Genomic DNA, 15,829 nt, shown 5'->3' with positions numbered 1-15,829 from the left:
CATTGTTTGTCTTTTTGTGTGCCCTCCGACTGACTGCCCACCAGTCCAGTGTGCAGTTCACCTTTTGCCCCAAATGGGCGAATATTAAAAGAGCTGGACTTAATCCTTCATATTAATTTCTTATTGTGTTTTAAAATGAGATGAATGCACAATATATGCCATTTTTTCTGTTTCATTTAACAATAGTTTTTTGTCATGTTTTTTTCTAATAGTACAATATACATGTAATTATTTCTTAGACATTTCAGAGGGTATAAGAACTTGGATTTGACAACTGTCAATTTAAAACATATTTCCGTCTAACTTACGGATGAAGTGATGCTAATGCTGTTGTGCTATTAAAAGGTATAGAACTGTTGCATAATTATAAGTAGAAAAAATGCAAAGGACAGAAAAAAAGCAAAACAGCTGCTAACCGTCTTCAATGTGAAATACTGTACAGTATACTTAAGAAATTGCTCGAACCGCTGCCACTGTCAAACCTAAATCAAATGGAACTCTGCTAAATGTCACCACATTGTTACTATGGAGTAGGCTACATGCTACTATTTGCTGTTTTACTTTGTTAAACCCCTTTTTGGTTCATGCATGGACAAATAAATAATCCTTTTGGGACTCTTTCTCTGATATTCTATTTTTTTTTTTAGTTGGTGATTTTTTGGGGGGGCTGGGAAAAATAGACTCAACTTATTTCCTCCTTTGTTTGATGGTCAATTTTGTGTTATGCTTCTTCCAATTCAAACTAGTATTGCTTTTTGCATAGTATATTTCATTTGTGTGTGCGTGCGTGTGCATGGTTGTGTGTGTGTGTGTGTGATGGCAGACTGCCTTTCTTTACATAACAGCCAGGAGCACTATCACCATCTATCCGAGGTATGGCATTTGTTTGATTAACTGGATGGCATTAATTGTTGCATGGTGTCGATCCTTGGTGTCTGTATAATGCTGGTTTTATATTTAAAAAAGAAAACTGTTGCCAAAAAGATGTTATTTTGGCTCACAGTTGAATGATATTTTTGTCCTGTCCTGAATCAGTAGTAGGCCGACAGCCCTTGAAAACAGTGGATGACCTTAACATGTTGCTTTCTCCAGCAGACGCCAGTGGTGTATTAAAAACAAATTCCCCTCAACAGAAATGAGGCAAAATACTTTTTCCCTGACAACAAAAACGTTAACAGCAGCACTTAGCGACCTCTCAAGAACCTAATTGCCTATTAAGCACAATTGAGTTCTCCTTTATTCTGCTACCTCTGTTGGGGGCTCCCATCCCTTGAGACACAGCTTGACTGTAAACATATAAGCATGGCCCACCTGTATGAGTACTTAAGGTGCTCCCATGCTTACCTTACTGTAACAGCATGTCACATGTTGTCACACAAAGTAATACTTCCTCTTCCTGTATCTTGTTTTCCTCAGAACTTCCCTAATATGTTTTTCCCCCCCAAATCTCCTCTCATTAGTTATTCATGAGCATGGCTGTGCAGTAAGTGAGCTAAAACAGTCTTTTGCTTCTGTGCTTCTCAGGCTTGACAGATGAGAAAGTGAAGGCCTACCTCTCTCTGCACCCGCAGATGCTGGATGACTTTGTGCTGGAGAGCGTGAGCGCCGAGACGTTGGACAGATGGCTGAAAAGGAAGACCAGCAGCAGGCCTGCAGGTACACCTACTAACACGCACGCTCGTTCTCAAACCTACTTTTCGGCATCACTCCCAACGTCATGATTGGAACCGCTTGCTTCAGTTTCAGTTTATTGACAAGATTTGTAACGTCTGTCATGTGTTCCTTTGAGCACACCTAAACCCAAATAAGTCAGCGCTCCATGTTGAGTGTGTGTGTACCTCACCGCACTCAGCTAGCTGTTTCCCAGACCAACGGCATCCATCAAGGGCCCACAGTGCTGGCGCACAGCCCAGTCGAGCTGCTGACGTCAGAGGCGTCCTCCAGGGACATGCAGCTCGGCTGAAGGGGGCCCAGGGGAGGGGAGGGGGAGGTTGCTTGGGTTTGGGTTGTCGGCGGTGGCAGCGAGGGCGCTGGCTGTGGGTGTGTTGTAGCCAAGGAGGAAACTGGCGCAGGGTAGATTTGTCACATTTTTGTAGCAGCTCTCTTCATACAAATGGAAGGGTGTCCGTTTCTCAAGGCCCTGGTGGTAATCAAACTCTCTGGCGCCAAGTAGGAATAACTCACTGAAGTCATTCGGCTTGGGTCAGTGCAGAGGAATCAGAGCAGAACTTTATCACAGAGCAGTGAGGGAGAAGATGTGAGATCATTTTACGGAGGAGTTTAGCCTGCTTGGTACAAAAACATGGAGACAATCAGTACCAAAGACGATTTGACACTTTCTGGCACTCGGACCGTTCACTGGGCCTTGTTTCCACCAAGCTGTATCAATTTGTACTCTTTAGTACTCTATATATTTTTTATTGTGTTCCCATGGGTCCCAAAGGGTCCCAAAGAACCCCTTTGTTGGTGTCCTCTCTGCAATTTGATACACTTCGTTACACTTACAAACAAGGAAGGTATCAAAGCCATGTTTTTATACATCTTGACTTAAAGCTTGTCATATTTGGTGTTAATGGAAGAGGAACGTGAGTAGAATATTAATTAGAAGTAACAGTAATGGTAGGTAATGCATGATAAAGCAGAAAGACCCTGGCGATGTTAAAGTACTTTTGTTCAATTTTAGCGAGTAATTTAGAGCCGCACCAATCGGACATCACTTACAGTTACTGGTTTTATTTTAGCCTCTCAATCAAACAAAGCCATATACTGTATAGTGTTGACCATTATTTGTGAACAAAGGCCTTTGATCTGGATCATATACAACTGGTGTTGTATTTGAGTACAATCTGTTTGTGATGTTTGCCAAGGAGCACCGAAGATATAGACTGCTTTAAGCTTCTTTTACATTAGCTAGCAGCTGACTAGCAAGCTGCTGTATGCTTGTGACGTCATCAAATGATGGCAACAGAAGGAAACCTGAAACAAATTATTTAAAATATATTTTCTCTCAACAGTAACTCAACTCTGGATGTACGTCATAGCAATTGGCAATCCAAATCTTATTATTTGCGTGGTAGTGGTGTATCAATCGGGGGCAACTAGCTTGGACTAGCATCAGTATTGAGCAATAGGGGTATTCTTTTTGTACTGTATTTTTCTCTTTTCCCATCTGCTGCTTCTTCAGCTATATCCTATTTTACTACTTCACATCTTAACATTGTTTCATGTGTAACACCTAAATGTGAAATAAGGAATCACAAAGTGTTTATGAGAAGCAAATACAGTAGGCTACAGTTACCCTTGGAGTCCCTAATGAAGTCTTGACCCGAAGACCAGAAACTGTGTATGGTGAAACTAAATCTAATCGATATGAAGCCCCCATACCATTTAGGAAACAGACCTGAGAAGAATTGGTAATAGGCTACATATCTGCACATACTGTAATGCTTTCCACCTTATCTATAAGCAGATGCCAGAACAGGGCATCCGAACACAGGGATCAGTCAGGATTAGGCTCTCAAGAGACAGACGCCATTGTTAGCAGGACTCGATGCATTGTCAGGGTCGGGATCCAAGGCAAAGCATATTTTATGCCTTCTACCTGGATTAAATTTCCAGTATAATGAACATTGTTGCATTTGCTCCACATGCCGATTTTGTTCCTAAATAATAAACATTCTTTCCTCAAGTAGTGCAGGCTTTAATGAAGTAGAATCTAATGTTAGGATGGGAAGTAAAAGTGTAATTATTGTGATGTTTCTCTATTGGTAAGCCACTTAGTGGTGGTGATGTTGCTTGGACAACATGTGTCCATAAATTTAAGGGGTGTGGAAGCCAACCTCATCACAGCCCTAGAGGAGCCGAGCTCCTTTGCTATGAACAAAACCAACTGCATGCCAACCATGTAAAACCCCCAGTCTGCTGGTTTTGCCTCAGGAACTGTGACGCCAGCCGACTTCTGTCCATCACATGGTCTGGAACACCACTTGAGCACTGCCCCAACCCAATCTATCTTTGGAGTCACCCTGGACCGCAAACACCCTCTTACAAGAACCAACAATGCCAAATCTAAAGTTGAGCCCCGAAATAACATCTTACGGAAACTGAGAAACTCAAAATGGGGCTGCCCTGTACTAACAAGCTTCTGAAGAAATGGGAGACTGCTACATTAACAGCACTTGAAGAAACGAAAAAAGGAAGTGGCGTCGCCTCTGAGTTAGTAACCTTTATTTTGTTGCAGTAGTTCTTAAGTTTCAACAAAAAGTTCAAATTTAAATCAAATCCCACCTTTTAAAAAAGTCTCTGCGTTAACTTACATGTTAACTTCCTCACAGAGCCTGTTAGCATTACCATCCTAACAGTTCACGTTAGCATTTTATCCAGTTACATGAGGTGTATAAAATAGTGCCTCAATACAAGGTAGGGCTCAGCCATTGATACATTTTCTTGATCAATTTGTGTTTACTTGACAAGGCAATGTTGTTGTTTTTTAAATCTTTTTTTTTTTCAGCTTTTGTTGTTCAAAGGCTCTCTCGTACGCAATAGCTGCAAACTAGCTTACAAAAGTAGAGCGTGTGTTGCCCATTTAGCGACTTTTACGACCCCGCTAGCAAAAAGGTTTTAATTTCTAATTTAATTCCTGCTAATTCCAGACAAAATGAGCACAGTCATTTTCACATTGTTTTACGACGTGACCATTAACATGGAAATACGGGAAGACGCTAACATGTTAATTGTTAATTTTTAAAAGAGGTTTTTCATAGCAGGAACAGAACAAGTGGAATCACAAAAAGGAATCACAAAAAAGTGGCACAACCCTTTACTTAATGCTTAGCCTATTCAAACATTTTTTGAAAATAGACTTTATATGTACGGATTGCCAATTGACACTTTATTGTCTTTTGTTCTCTTTACACATTTGTGGTAATAAAAAGCAGACGTTTACGTTTAAAGGTCTAATTCTCTTTTAGTCATATTTTAGTGACACTTTTAAGAGCTGATAAGTTTTTGTATTGTTTCTAAGCTCAGCGGGCCCTGTCATCATGTGATCAACGCTGCGTTAACTGCTTCCTGGAAGCAGTCCCTGCAGCGTGTCCCGTTCTTTCTTATCATGTGATGGACAACATTGGATTACATCAGCTTTGCCCACAAGTGTGTGTGTGTGTGTTCGTGTGTGTGTGTGAGAGAGAGACATTTTGATTGTACATGTCTATTTTTGCACGCACGTGTTTACTCTTTTTGCATATACTACTTTATTCAGCATCTCATAGGTTTTTATTTAGTCATTTTGTTACAGATGTTAGATGATAACTTTTTGGGATGTGTCAATAAAAGGATATTAAAAGACGATGTTATGTACACATACGTGTCTAATACTGAAGAGGTCTCTGGTAGAAACTCTCATTGCAATAGCTCAAATCTTAAAATTTGATTGGTTAGAGACAAGATCATTTGATTTTTCCTTTGCAAGATGTTTTCAAGTTATTTTCATCCTTCATCTGCAATTGAACAGCACCCATGTTAGATTTGTGATTGACAGTCAGTGGTAGAGGATTACTGTAATGGCGGTGCCAATGCTTTCTTTGGCATACGACAGTTTTGCCAAACTTAAGGCATCAAAACCACCATTCCATGTTGTCACTGTGTGGAGCCAGTGGTTTCGGGCCAATAACACTGAAGCGCTAACTGCTACGTTAGCCCAGATGGCCATGCAGTGGCGGACTTTGTGCATCTTGATTTAACTGTGAAATGTTCATTGTTTTATATCAGACTATACCATCATCGTCAGTATCATAATTATAGAGACACTGTTCGTACAGGTACTGTACGTTGTGTAATGCATTCTTAGTTTGTAAGCTGATTATTGTGCTGTACGCTTTTTAAAGATATTTGTACACATTTAAAATGCTATTTAAGTGATTTGGGATCTTAGTTTGTGTTGTATTGATGGTTAGAAAAAATAAATAAATACATATATATATATATATATATATATATATATATATATATATATATACAGTATATATGAGACAAATTGATACGTATCACTATCTTAATATATTTTCAAGTAGAATGATTTAGTTCAGTTCAAATCACTCACATCTTAATCAAAACTGATTTTCCAATTCAAATCGGTTTTCCTTACATCCCTAATAGGAATTTATCATCATTTTTAGGGGAGTGTCAATTATTCACAGATATTTACTATTTGTGGTTGTGCTCAATCTCTATCTCAAACGGATAACAAGAGTCCACTGTATTTCTATTTAACTCATTCACTGCCATTGACGGTTATAAACGTCAAAAATTAATAATTTTAACTATTTCTATTAGTTTAACTTTTTTTTCTACTTTTGTTAACAAGATTATGAAAACCTAGATTTTTTTTATTGTACATTTAGAACAGATATAAAATTTGTGATTAATCGTGAGTTAACTATTGAAGTAAAAAAAAAAATAATAATAATAATCATCTCAACAGGCGATTACATTTTTTTAATTGTAATTAATCGCATGACTTCACTAGTTAATTGTACTTATTTATTAGTTACTTACTTATTTATTTATTTTACTCTTGTTAACAAAAGTGGGAAAAAATGTTAAACTAATAGAAATAGTTCAAATGAATTTTGGATGTTTATGGCCGTCAATGGCAGTGAATGAGTTAAGTGTGGTAATCCAGATCAGGAGGGTTGACCATCCCAATGCCGCTTTGAAAAAGTGCTTGAAAAATATGTATTCTGTTTCAGATTAGACGCTTTCAACTGAGCCTAAAGGCCAAGTGTGTTAAGCAGCTGATTCCCCATTTTAGATCAGAGTGTGGATAGCACTGACACACAGACAAAGATGTGTTTGTGTGGCATGCCCCAGTTCCACATACCCCCCACTGGTGGGATAAGAGCTCCGTCTCACCTGCAGGGCTTGCCACCAGGGTGAGGGTGGGGATGCGGGTGCGCATGCCAGCACAACAAAACACTCTTGGTTCAGCTTCAAATGCTGGAAAAGTGTTGTCTGAAATACAGCTAAGAAACTATTTGTGCTACGTGTGATACGCTATTAAAAACGTAATATATTTTGACCAATTTAAAAATAACTACAATGTGTGTTAGTTGAGAATTAACGAGTGTTAGGAACATTCTTTTGCATTTTTCAAAGGTGAAAATCTGTAATTTCAAACTTGCCAGATTCCTGGAAGACAGCAGACGACATCTTCACCAGCCACTACAGTATGTCCTCCATAAACGAGGTCAATTGAAGACCACCACTAGGCTGACGCGTATCGAGCGCTGAGTCAGTCTGGCCGCTTGGTGTCCTGTGGGAGATTATGTAACCGTGGCAGCAGATCAATAAAGCTCCCGTCAATGATCTTGCAAGTTAGACGCAGCCAAATGAGGGATTGTGCATAGCTGAAAGGTCTCAGTCCAGAGTAGTGTCCACACACCTTCTCATTCATGTTTGTGTCTTCACCAAAGAGCTTTGAATTTGACTATACCGACTCTCGTTTTGTTTTTTCATTCTGATCAAGTCTGAAAAACTCGTATTCGTTTAAAGTAATTTTCATAGTTCAGTAGATGTGTTCTCTAGAGTTATTGGATGGATTTGGCCTAATATTTTCAAAGAACGTGCCTGCTCTGAGTTTGCTGTTTACTGAAAGCATAGCCGGTCCCTGAAAATAGGGGTTGCCATTAGAATGCACTAGTCCATGTCACAGTGTTGGGAGCATGTACATTCAGGGCTCTATTTTCATAGATCGCTGGCCATTGTTCTCATGCCATTTTGGTGAATTTCCTGGGGGAACAGACAGAGTTGTGTGGATATCATCCTATTTCATTTATGAATATGACAACAGCAGGCATAAAATCTATTGAATCTTTGCTTTGATTGTCGGCTAATGGAGTCAGCTGTGTTCACGTCCACGACCGCAGCAAATTTTTAAATGCGCCAGCTTGCACGCGTCTGGAAATTGCCAACACCCGGTCTAACCTGCCTCTGCACATACTTAGACTAAATATTAATGAATAGAGTGTTAACTCGTTTTCCACTGGGGTTAGGTTCCAAAAAATACCCACAATAAATGAAATCCGCAAAGTAGTTAGCTTTATGTTTTACATTTATTATAAATGTTTTAAGGCTCATTTTCTCACATTTCTCTCTTGTCTAAACATTCTCAATGTTCGAACCTTCATAAATCTGATAAAATAGGTACATTACTGTAAAAAAAAAAGCATGCATGAATGCACGCAAAAAAAATCAGCGAAACAGCGAGGCTGCGAAAAGTGAACCGCGTTATGTCGAGGGAACACTGTATTGCATTTTCCTTTGTTTCATCGGTTCCAATGCAGCACAATATATTTAGACCAGGGGTGTCCAAACTTTTTCCTGGGCCACATACAGAACAATTGAAGGATGCAAAAGGCCACTGTGACATTCTTTGACTTTATTAAACACACTAAAACCAGTCAATCAAGCAATTATATACACTACACCTTTCCATTAAAAGTGAGAGGATAAATAGTTTTGACTTTTCATGATTTGGAGGTAGTCTGCAGCCCTGGATCCTACTAGAATAGATATGTCCATGCCCTGAGTAGATTTCAATACTGAAGACCCAAATAAGAACAATCTGTAAGAAGACAACAATCTTTAAAGCAGATTTTACTTGAGGAATCATGCTGTAATTTCTCAAGAATAACGTCCTTTTTTTTTGTTGCAAAAAAATCAATCAATCAAGCGGGTGTATTATACACGAGTACACGCAAAATTAAGAACATTATATGTAATATAATATCCTATAAGATACAACTGCATATATACATACTGGTACTGTATATGCACAATTCTGACATTGACAAAGAAAAATGTTATTTATTAGTTATATATTAGACCGCAAATGGCCTCCGGGTCGTAGTTTGGACACGTTTGATTTAGACAGTCTAACATCTTGCATAGTTTCCCATCCCTTGTAATCTAATATTTAATATGGACTACATGTAGCACTGGATATAATATTAGGTCTTACTGCATCCAGACTGTGTTGGAATTTCCGCCATTCATTTAGCATTGAGTTTCATTCCATTATTATTCAAATCAAATTCCATATTGGATTGTTCAGTAACAAAGAGAAGACTCACGTGCTATACTAGTTTACAGCGTTTAAATCTTCTCTGCAACAGGCATCAAAAAGTCATTTTTTAAACTAAAAAAAAACTGCCTGAAAAAAAAAGAAGATGATTTGTCTTATTTTTCTCAAAGGTTTTGCATTATTTAAGTGCAGTTTCCTGTCCTCTGTTTGACGTCACACGTGGCCAGGGGTTGACTTTAAATAGCAACTCACGGCTAACTTAGGAAACTAAGGGAGGCATGTTTAAAACAGCAAACAATGTGGCCGGCTCTAATTCTTTCTTCACATGCACAGAGGGTTGTTTCAAAGCTTGCACCAGCTTGAGTCAGCAAGATTTCTTTTCTCCAATGCACCCGAGGCTTTGCATGGTTGGATCACATGAAATGTTATCAAAGCGATCAGAGCACTTTCTGCTCTTGTGCTCTGTTGACTCATGTGCGCTGAAGACTGCTCAAACTGTGTGAATGATTTTATTTTCATCCCAAGTAGCACTCCCAGAGTGTAAATCCAGTCACTGTTATCATTGGCTATCATCAAATATTGTCATGAATGTCTAGATCCAAAGTCAATTTTCGTGTGTTTAGTATCTTCCCAATAGCCTCAAATCCCTCCAGGAATTTGCACAAGAGGTCTCGGAATTTTCTGCTTGTCAAGTAAAATGATTTCTCTCTGGATTTTGCTTTTTATAGCATCATAATTGAAACAAATGTCTCCCCGAGTAAAAGAAGAGGAAATATAAATCCACAATTTATGTGCAATGCCTCCTTCTTTTAATTTATTCATTCATTTTATAGTCTTGCAAACAGTGCTGAGAATTCACCCAGCCTTCAAATGGCCGTTTCCTGTTGTTTGCAATATTGCTGGAAAAACTGGATGTACATGTTTGTGCGATGTATGGACTCACATCTGAGAATCATTTTTTATATATAGACTTCAAGTGGTTTGCAAGTATGTTGGTTAAGAGCAACTGTTCTCCAGGTTACACACATAAAATATTTCCAGATATTTCTTTCATTGGCCAATCAATTGCTCACTCATGTAGTAATAGCAAAGAAACCCCACCAGAATGGTATTAACATACAAATGTCCAATTAAAGGATTCTTTGAGGCCGAACACTTCTTTGTATCCAAAATGTTTCTTCAGGTCATAGTCCCCAGATTTAATTCTCTGGAGGGAGTGGCAACTACAGGGTGGTCACATGTGAGTCATTTGCTCCTAAAATGTGTCTGACGAGTGGTTGGCTTGCATAACGAAGCAGACGCTGACTAAAAATAAATGTTGTTATGTGCTACTTGACACTACACTGACATTAATTGTAATTCATTATTGATAAATACCAATACTTTTGGAGCATCCATACAGCAGTGTTGGTTAAGTGCAAAATCCCACAAAATAAATTCTCGTAAAATAAAATTGTTACTCACGTTGTATTTTTGTTCTGTTTTGCACACGTAGAAAGATAATCAGAGTGATTTTAAAATGATTGCGATCAATGTTATGGGTTGTGTCTGCTGCTCCCTGATTTGCTACAAAATGTGGACCGATCGGAAATCTCAAACATGTTCAATATTACTGTAAATAGATTTTTTTTTATGAAGGCTATGTGGTCCTCATCAAGTACGGATGAGCCATGACTCCGTTATTGTGATGAGGAACGGAACGATAGCTATCAGGCAGTGTAGGGGGGCTTCAGAAATGAAAGAGCAACTGCTTAAATTGAGTTGGTGTCCCGCAAGTCATCACCACAATAGAAATGACCTACAGATGTGTAAAGGAGTGTTATGTTACCACATAAGCTAATAGCTAGAGGAGCCTATTCTACTTCTTCTACTACTAATTTATGTTTGCATGTAGACTGTATTAAGTTAAAGTACCACTGATTGTCACACCCACCTAAGTGGGGCGAAATTAATTCTCCGCATTTGACCCATCCTCTGAGGGAGCGGTGAGCAGAGACGCCGGTCCAAAATTGTGTTCAGGTTGTTTAGTTTCTCCAACATAGGGTCTTGTCCTTGTAGTGAGCCATTATTCATCATTGAACCCTAAAAATAAAATTTACTGACCAGTTTGTCAGAATCTGATTTATTGGCCAAGTAAGTAAAAACATATCATGAAATTTGAAAGAGCAAAAATAAAAATGATCAACAGAGGGCGACAGAATGTGAAGCCTGGCAGCTCGCTAATTAGCGCCCCGAGTTTTTTAGATGGGGAAAAAAGGAAACATGAAGGAGGGAGGGAAACAAAAACAAGGCACAATCTGTGCTCGTAAAAGGGGAGCACAGTATAGACCTGGAAAAAAACTGCACATAGTAAGACAATGATGACATAGATGCAACAAATTTGAAGTTGTAGGAGTGGGGTTTAACAACATAGACAACACTGACCAGCTCTTATTAGATCATGAAAGACGGATGAAGATGGATGCTTATTGCCTAGTAATCCTATACACAATGCTAACTAATGATTTTCCAGTGATTTTGTCTAATATGGGTTTGTTTTCTATTCACAGATGACACGTCATCCAAAGAGATCAGCAGGGTAGGTTTTGCCTCAGTGTGATCATAAACCTTTGTATGTTACATAACATGGCAAAATATGCAAAATTGTGCAGGTTTTGTGTGACAATCTGGAGTCTCTGTCATTTGATGGTACACAAATATTAACTTGACAGTTGGACAAATGTCCCTTGCGCAACCACACCTGCCCACAGGAATCAGTACCTCAGTCCGCTTAGTGGGATCCATGACCTCAATGAAAGCGACGTACAAACCCATATACGCAGAAAAAATGAGGGTCACTCAACCTTTCGGTGCGTCATCCATACGTCTGTGCAAACAGGATGTGGGACGGTCAAATGGATCCCTAGAGGGAGGCTTTCTAGTGCGCCGCTCTCCCCGCCGCACCCCCGTCCTCACCCTCCCTTCAGGCGCAGACATGACAGGTCTTCGGCCCCGTGCGAGGCAGGAGGTCTGCCTGTTACGTAAGCACACTTTTAAGATGAATGTGAGCATCAAAGCTCGACAGCGCTTTAATCAGAGCTGCGAGGCTCCGATGGCCCCCTCTCGGGATACGGGGTTGGCGATCCCTCAGCTAGAATGCGGCGATGAGGGAGCAGGTTAAGGGTGACGATGCGGGTAATGTTGTGATTATAGGAGAATGGTGGGAAGATCCTGGTTCATTCAACAACAAAAATCCTTGCAGTTGTTTTCTATCTATATATTTCATTGTTGTTTACTTAAGATTGATGGTATGGAAAGCAATTTTTGGGTGTTTTTGTGTCTAGCAGTACCAGGATGCGAACATGCAGGGTGTGGTGTATGAACTCAACAGCTACATGGAGCAGCGCCTTGACACTGGAGGAGACAACAAGCCGCTGCTCTATGAACTCTGCAACATCATTAAAACAGGTACAACAAAAAAAAAAAAAACAGGTACAACAAGATGGTGTTAGGTTTAGTTAGCTGCTTACATAAAATAAAAAATAAAAAAATCATAACATTTTGTTATTTGTATCCATCCCTTTAATAGACACAAATACCATAAATTAATCACCAAATGAGTCATACACTTAAGAGAAATAAACGTCTCCTTTGGCTACTTTCCTATCCAAAAAAAAAGTACTAGTAACTGTAAATATCTCAGCTACTGTTCACACAGACGTTACAAAGTTACCAGAAGGACAAACACAGGTTTTCAGATTTATTGGTGCAGAGACTCAATGTGCCGGTATGAAGCAAATGAGCATCCAAGCTGATGATGTATTGATAGTTAGTCGTAAACTCCAGTCTTACTAGAATTAAGTATTATTATTATTATTATTTGTGAAAATATGGAAACAACATTACCTGCGATTGTGTGGCAACCAGCTTAGAGTGTAGAGTCATCTGGGATAGGTTCCAACTCACCAGCGTCCCTAATGAAGACAAGTGTTATAGTACTGTAAATGGATGGATGGAAAGTGGTATCTACATAGCTACTGTACAATAACTATGTCAAAAAAAGGATCACAGAATCACCAAAGTTAATCACTATATTTCTGAACAATGTACCGGTACATTATAAATTTAGATTTTTGCCGTTAGAATATTATTAGTTAATTAGTTAAAACTTAGTTTAAAAAACTGTCTTTATTTTAGAATTTATTTTAAATAAATTATTTTTGTTAAGTGAAGTCCAGAAAGACTCTTATTATTTTATTTTTTTAATTAAAAACAATTAGGAAATTTATGTTAAGTGAAATCCTGAAAAGACTCATTTTAAAAAAAAATTACAGTCAATAAGTTGTCTTTATTTTATTTTTAACAAAGTTTGTTTTTTATGTCACTATTAAAATTTGATTTCGAATTAAGTGGCAAAACCGATATCTGCTCAATGTAACTATTAATTAGAATAACGTGTAATCTGATGGTACTTTTTAAAGCAAGTAATCAGTGAAGTAACTAAGTTACTTTTGAAGCGAGAGATCTATAAGGTAGCTAAGTTACTTTTAAAAGCGAGTAGTGTGTAAAGTAACTGTTACTTTTTAAAGCAAGTACCCTATAAAGTAACTAAGTAACTTTTTAAAGCATGTAATCTATAAAATTACTTTTTCAGGGTAACTGACAACACCAACAACTCTATAAGGATCTATTTAAAGGAAGCTATCAACTAACCTGTTGTATTTCCACTTATTTTTTAACTGATCATGTTTGTCTTTTTGTGACTGCAGCAACAAAAGCTGATGGATTTGCACTTTACTTTTTGGGAGAATGCAACAATGTAAGTGCAATTAATGACACAATTTCTGAGCAACTGTAGTCTTGATATTTTTCTTCATACTTTATCTGTTCTTTCCCATGCTTCCAATCAGAGTTTATGTTTGTTCACCCCAACAAGGACCAAGGACGGTCCCCCAAGCCTTGTCCCCTCTGGCCCCATCGCATTCGGGACAACCATTGCAGCTCATGTTGCCAAGACTCGCAAAACACTTTTAGTAGAAGACATCATGGGGGTAATATCTGCCAGTCGATATTTTGTGTTAATTTAGGAAGAAAAGTGTACTGTATATACTTTTTTTTTTTTAATGAGGCACTATGTTATTATATTGGGATCTTTTTTCAACAGCATGTATTAATAAAAATATAACTGCAAACAAAGTTTACTATAAAAACGACATTGAAATATTTAAGCAGAATTTTCAAGTGGTTAAAGTTTCATATTATTTTATGACTGGACCATAGTGAACTATAAGACCACTTTCAAAAATGACCTTCATGGTCTTTTGTGTTCCAGGACGAGCGCTTTCCAGATGGCACAGGGCAGGACTCAGGGATCCGTGTTCATTCTGTCTTGTGCCTTCCCATCCTCACTGCCATCGGGGACCTCATCGCCATAGTGGAGCTGCGTCGGCACTGGGGAAAGGACCCGTTCAATCTCAGTCACCAAGAGGTCAGTTCAGTTTGAAAGATTTAGCCAAGACTGGCATTCACCCTAATCTGAAACTCAACTCGGAAGGGAGGGATTCAGATTTAAATTTTCTTTACATTACGGGTCTTTCTATGAAGCAAATAATTCCCATAATAATAGTTCATGTAGTTATTGTAAAACAAAGGTTTTGGAACAGTGATGTCAATTCCTTAATTAGGGTTTCCAACTAAATATTAAGTTTCACTCACTGAATTTATTCATTTCCGAAAACCTAAAAATGTGGTGTTTTGTTACAAATAATGTCCTCCTAGTGGTGCATCTGATCCAGCTGTAATAACTGGAAATAAAATCTGAACTGTTGCTCTCTTGTCTCATATTTATCTTTTGAAGTCAAACCTCTTTAAGGCCAAAATCAAAACACACCTGTTCAGCATTTCATACTCCCCCTCGTCAAGTCTAGTCCATTTACTACAATGATGGTTTGTAGTGTTTTTAATTTACTTTTGCCTTGGTTTTACTGTTTGAAAGTACGGTGTCATTGTGTACTTAGAAAAGTACCTTTTTATATCGTAGTGCTGTTATTGTGATAAAACTATAGCCTACTTTTATAAAGGGGAGTGAAAAAAACTATATTAGCATGAATGTTCATGTTAACTATTCCAACAAAAATCCATTATAAAAAGGTTGGCAGGCTACATAGAATGCATTTAAATTGACATTTCCCTTGTGGAACTAAATTACATTAAATCTAAATTAAAACTGAATATCCCTTTAGGGAAATTTGCATCAGACAATGCCCTTTTCACAATCTCACACAGTCATGTAACTAAATACTAGCGTAGCAAATTTTGACCCCATGCATACAAAAATAAAAATAATATAAAAATGGATAAAAATATCCATGTGGTCAAATTTAAAAAATCAAGCATTCAAATTCAAAATGAGATCATTTTAACTTTCTTTAAAATACATTTTATTCAACTTTGTTTTTTGACAATCCTCCTAATTCTTGTAAAAAGTACATGAAACAAATAGACTTTTATTCATTATTGTTCAAATGTGAAAACGAATTAGCAACGCTGTTTTCAAAAGTGTCCTTCAATTCATTTTGTGTTACCACCAAATGTGAGAGTAAACTTTTACCTCTTTTTTTTTTCAGATTGCAACAGCAAACCTAGCGTGGGCGTCAGTTGCCATTCATCAAGTACAGGTGAGCAAATGTCCACAGGGACCTGTGCACACTGTTGCAAATGCAATGTACTTGATTATTATGATGTTAGCAGCATTGTTTGTTCTGGTTC

General features: G+C 38.1%; 1 protein-coding gene across 8 annotated transcripts in view; it reads left to right on the top strand.

Annotated features, from left to right (window-relative positions):
• pde10a (phosphodiesterase 10A) overlaps positions 1–15,829 on the top strand; it is a 60,448-nt gene that overhangs the window by 32,318 nt on the left and 12,301 nt on the right. For 5 of the 8 annotated variants that reach the window (XM_077582722.1, XM_077582726.1, XM_077582725.1 and 2 more), the window contains 7 exons: positions 1,525–1,656; positions 11,632–11,660; positions 12,406–12,529; positions 13,831–13,880; positions 13,972–14,112; positions 14,394–14,549; positions 15,688–15,738. In XM_077582722.1, the coding sequence (XP_077438848.1) occupies positions 1,525–1,656; positions 11,632–11,660; positions 12,406–12,529; positions 13,831–13,880; positions 13,972–14,112; positions 14,394–14,549; positions 15,688–15,738 (683 nt within the window). The remainder of the gene's footprint in view (positions 1–1,524; positions 1,657–11,631; positions 11,661–12,405; positions 12,530–13,830; positions 13,881–13,971; positions 14,113–14,393; positions 14,550–15,687; positions 15,739–15,829) is intronic. The other 3 variants (XM_077582723.1, XM_077582728.1, XM_077582729.1) reach the window with 2 other exon arrangements.

This window comes from Vanacampus margaritifer, chromosome 12, assembly GCF_051991255.1.
Source record: "Vanacampus margaritifer isolate UIUO_Vmar chromosome 12, RoL_Vmar_1.0, whole genome shotgun sequence".
NCBI lineage: Eukaryota > Metazoa > Chordata > Actinopteri > Syngnathiformes > Syngnathidae > Vanacampus > Vanacampus margaritifer.
This window is presented reverse-complemented; position numbering and strand designations above follow the sequence as displayed.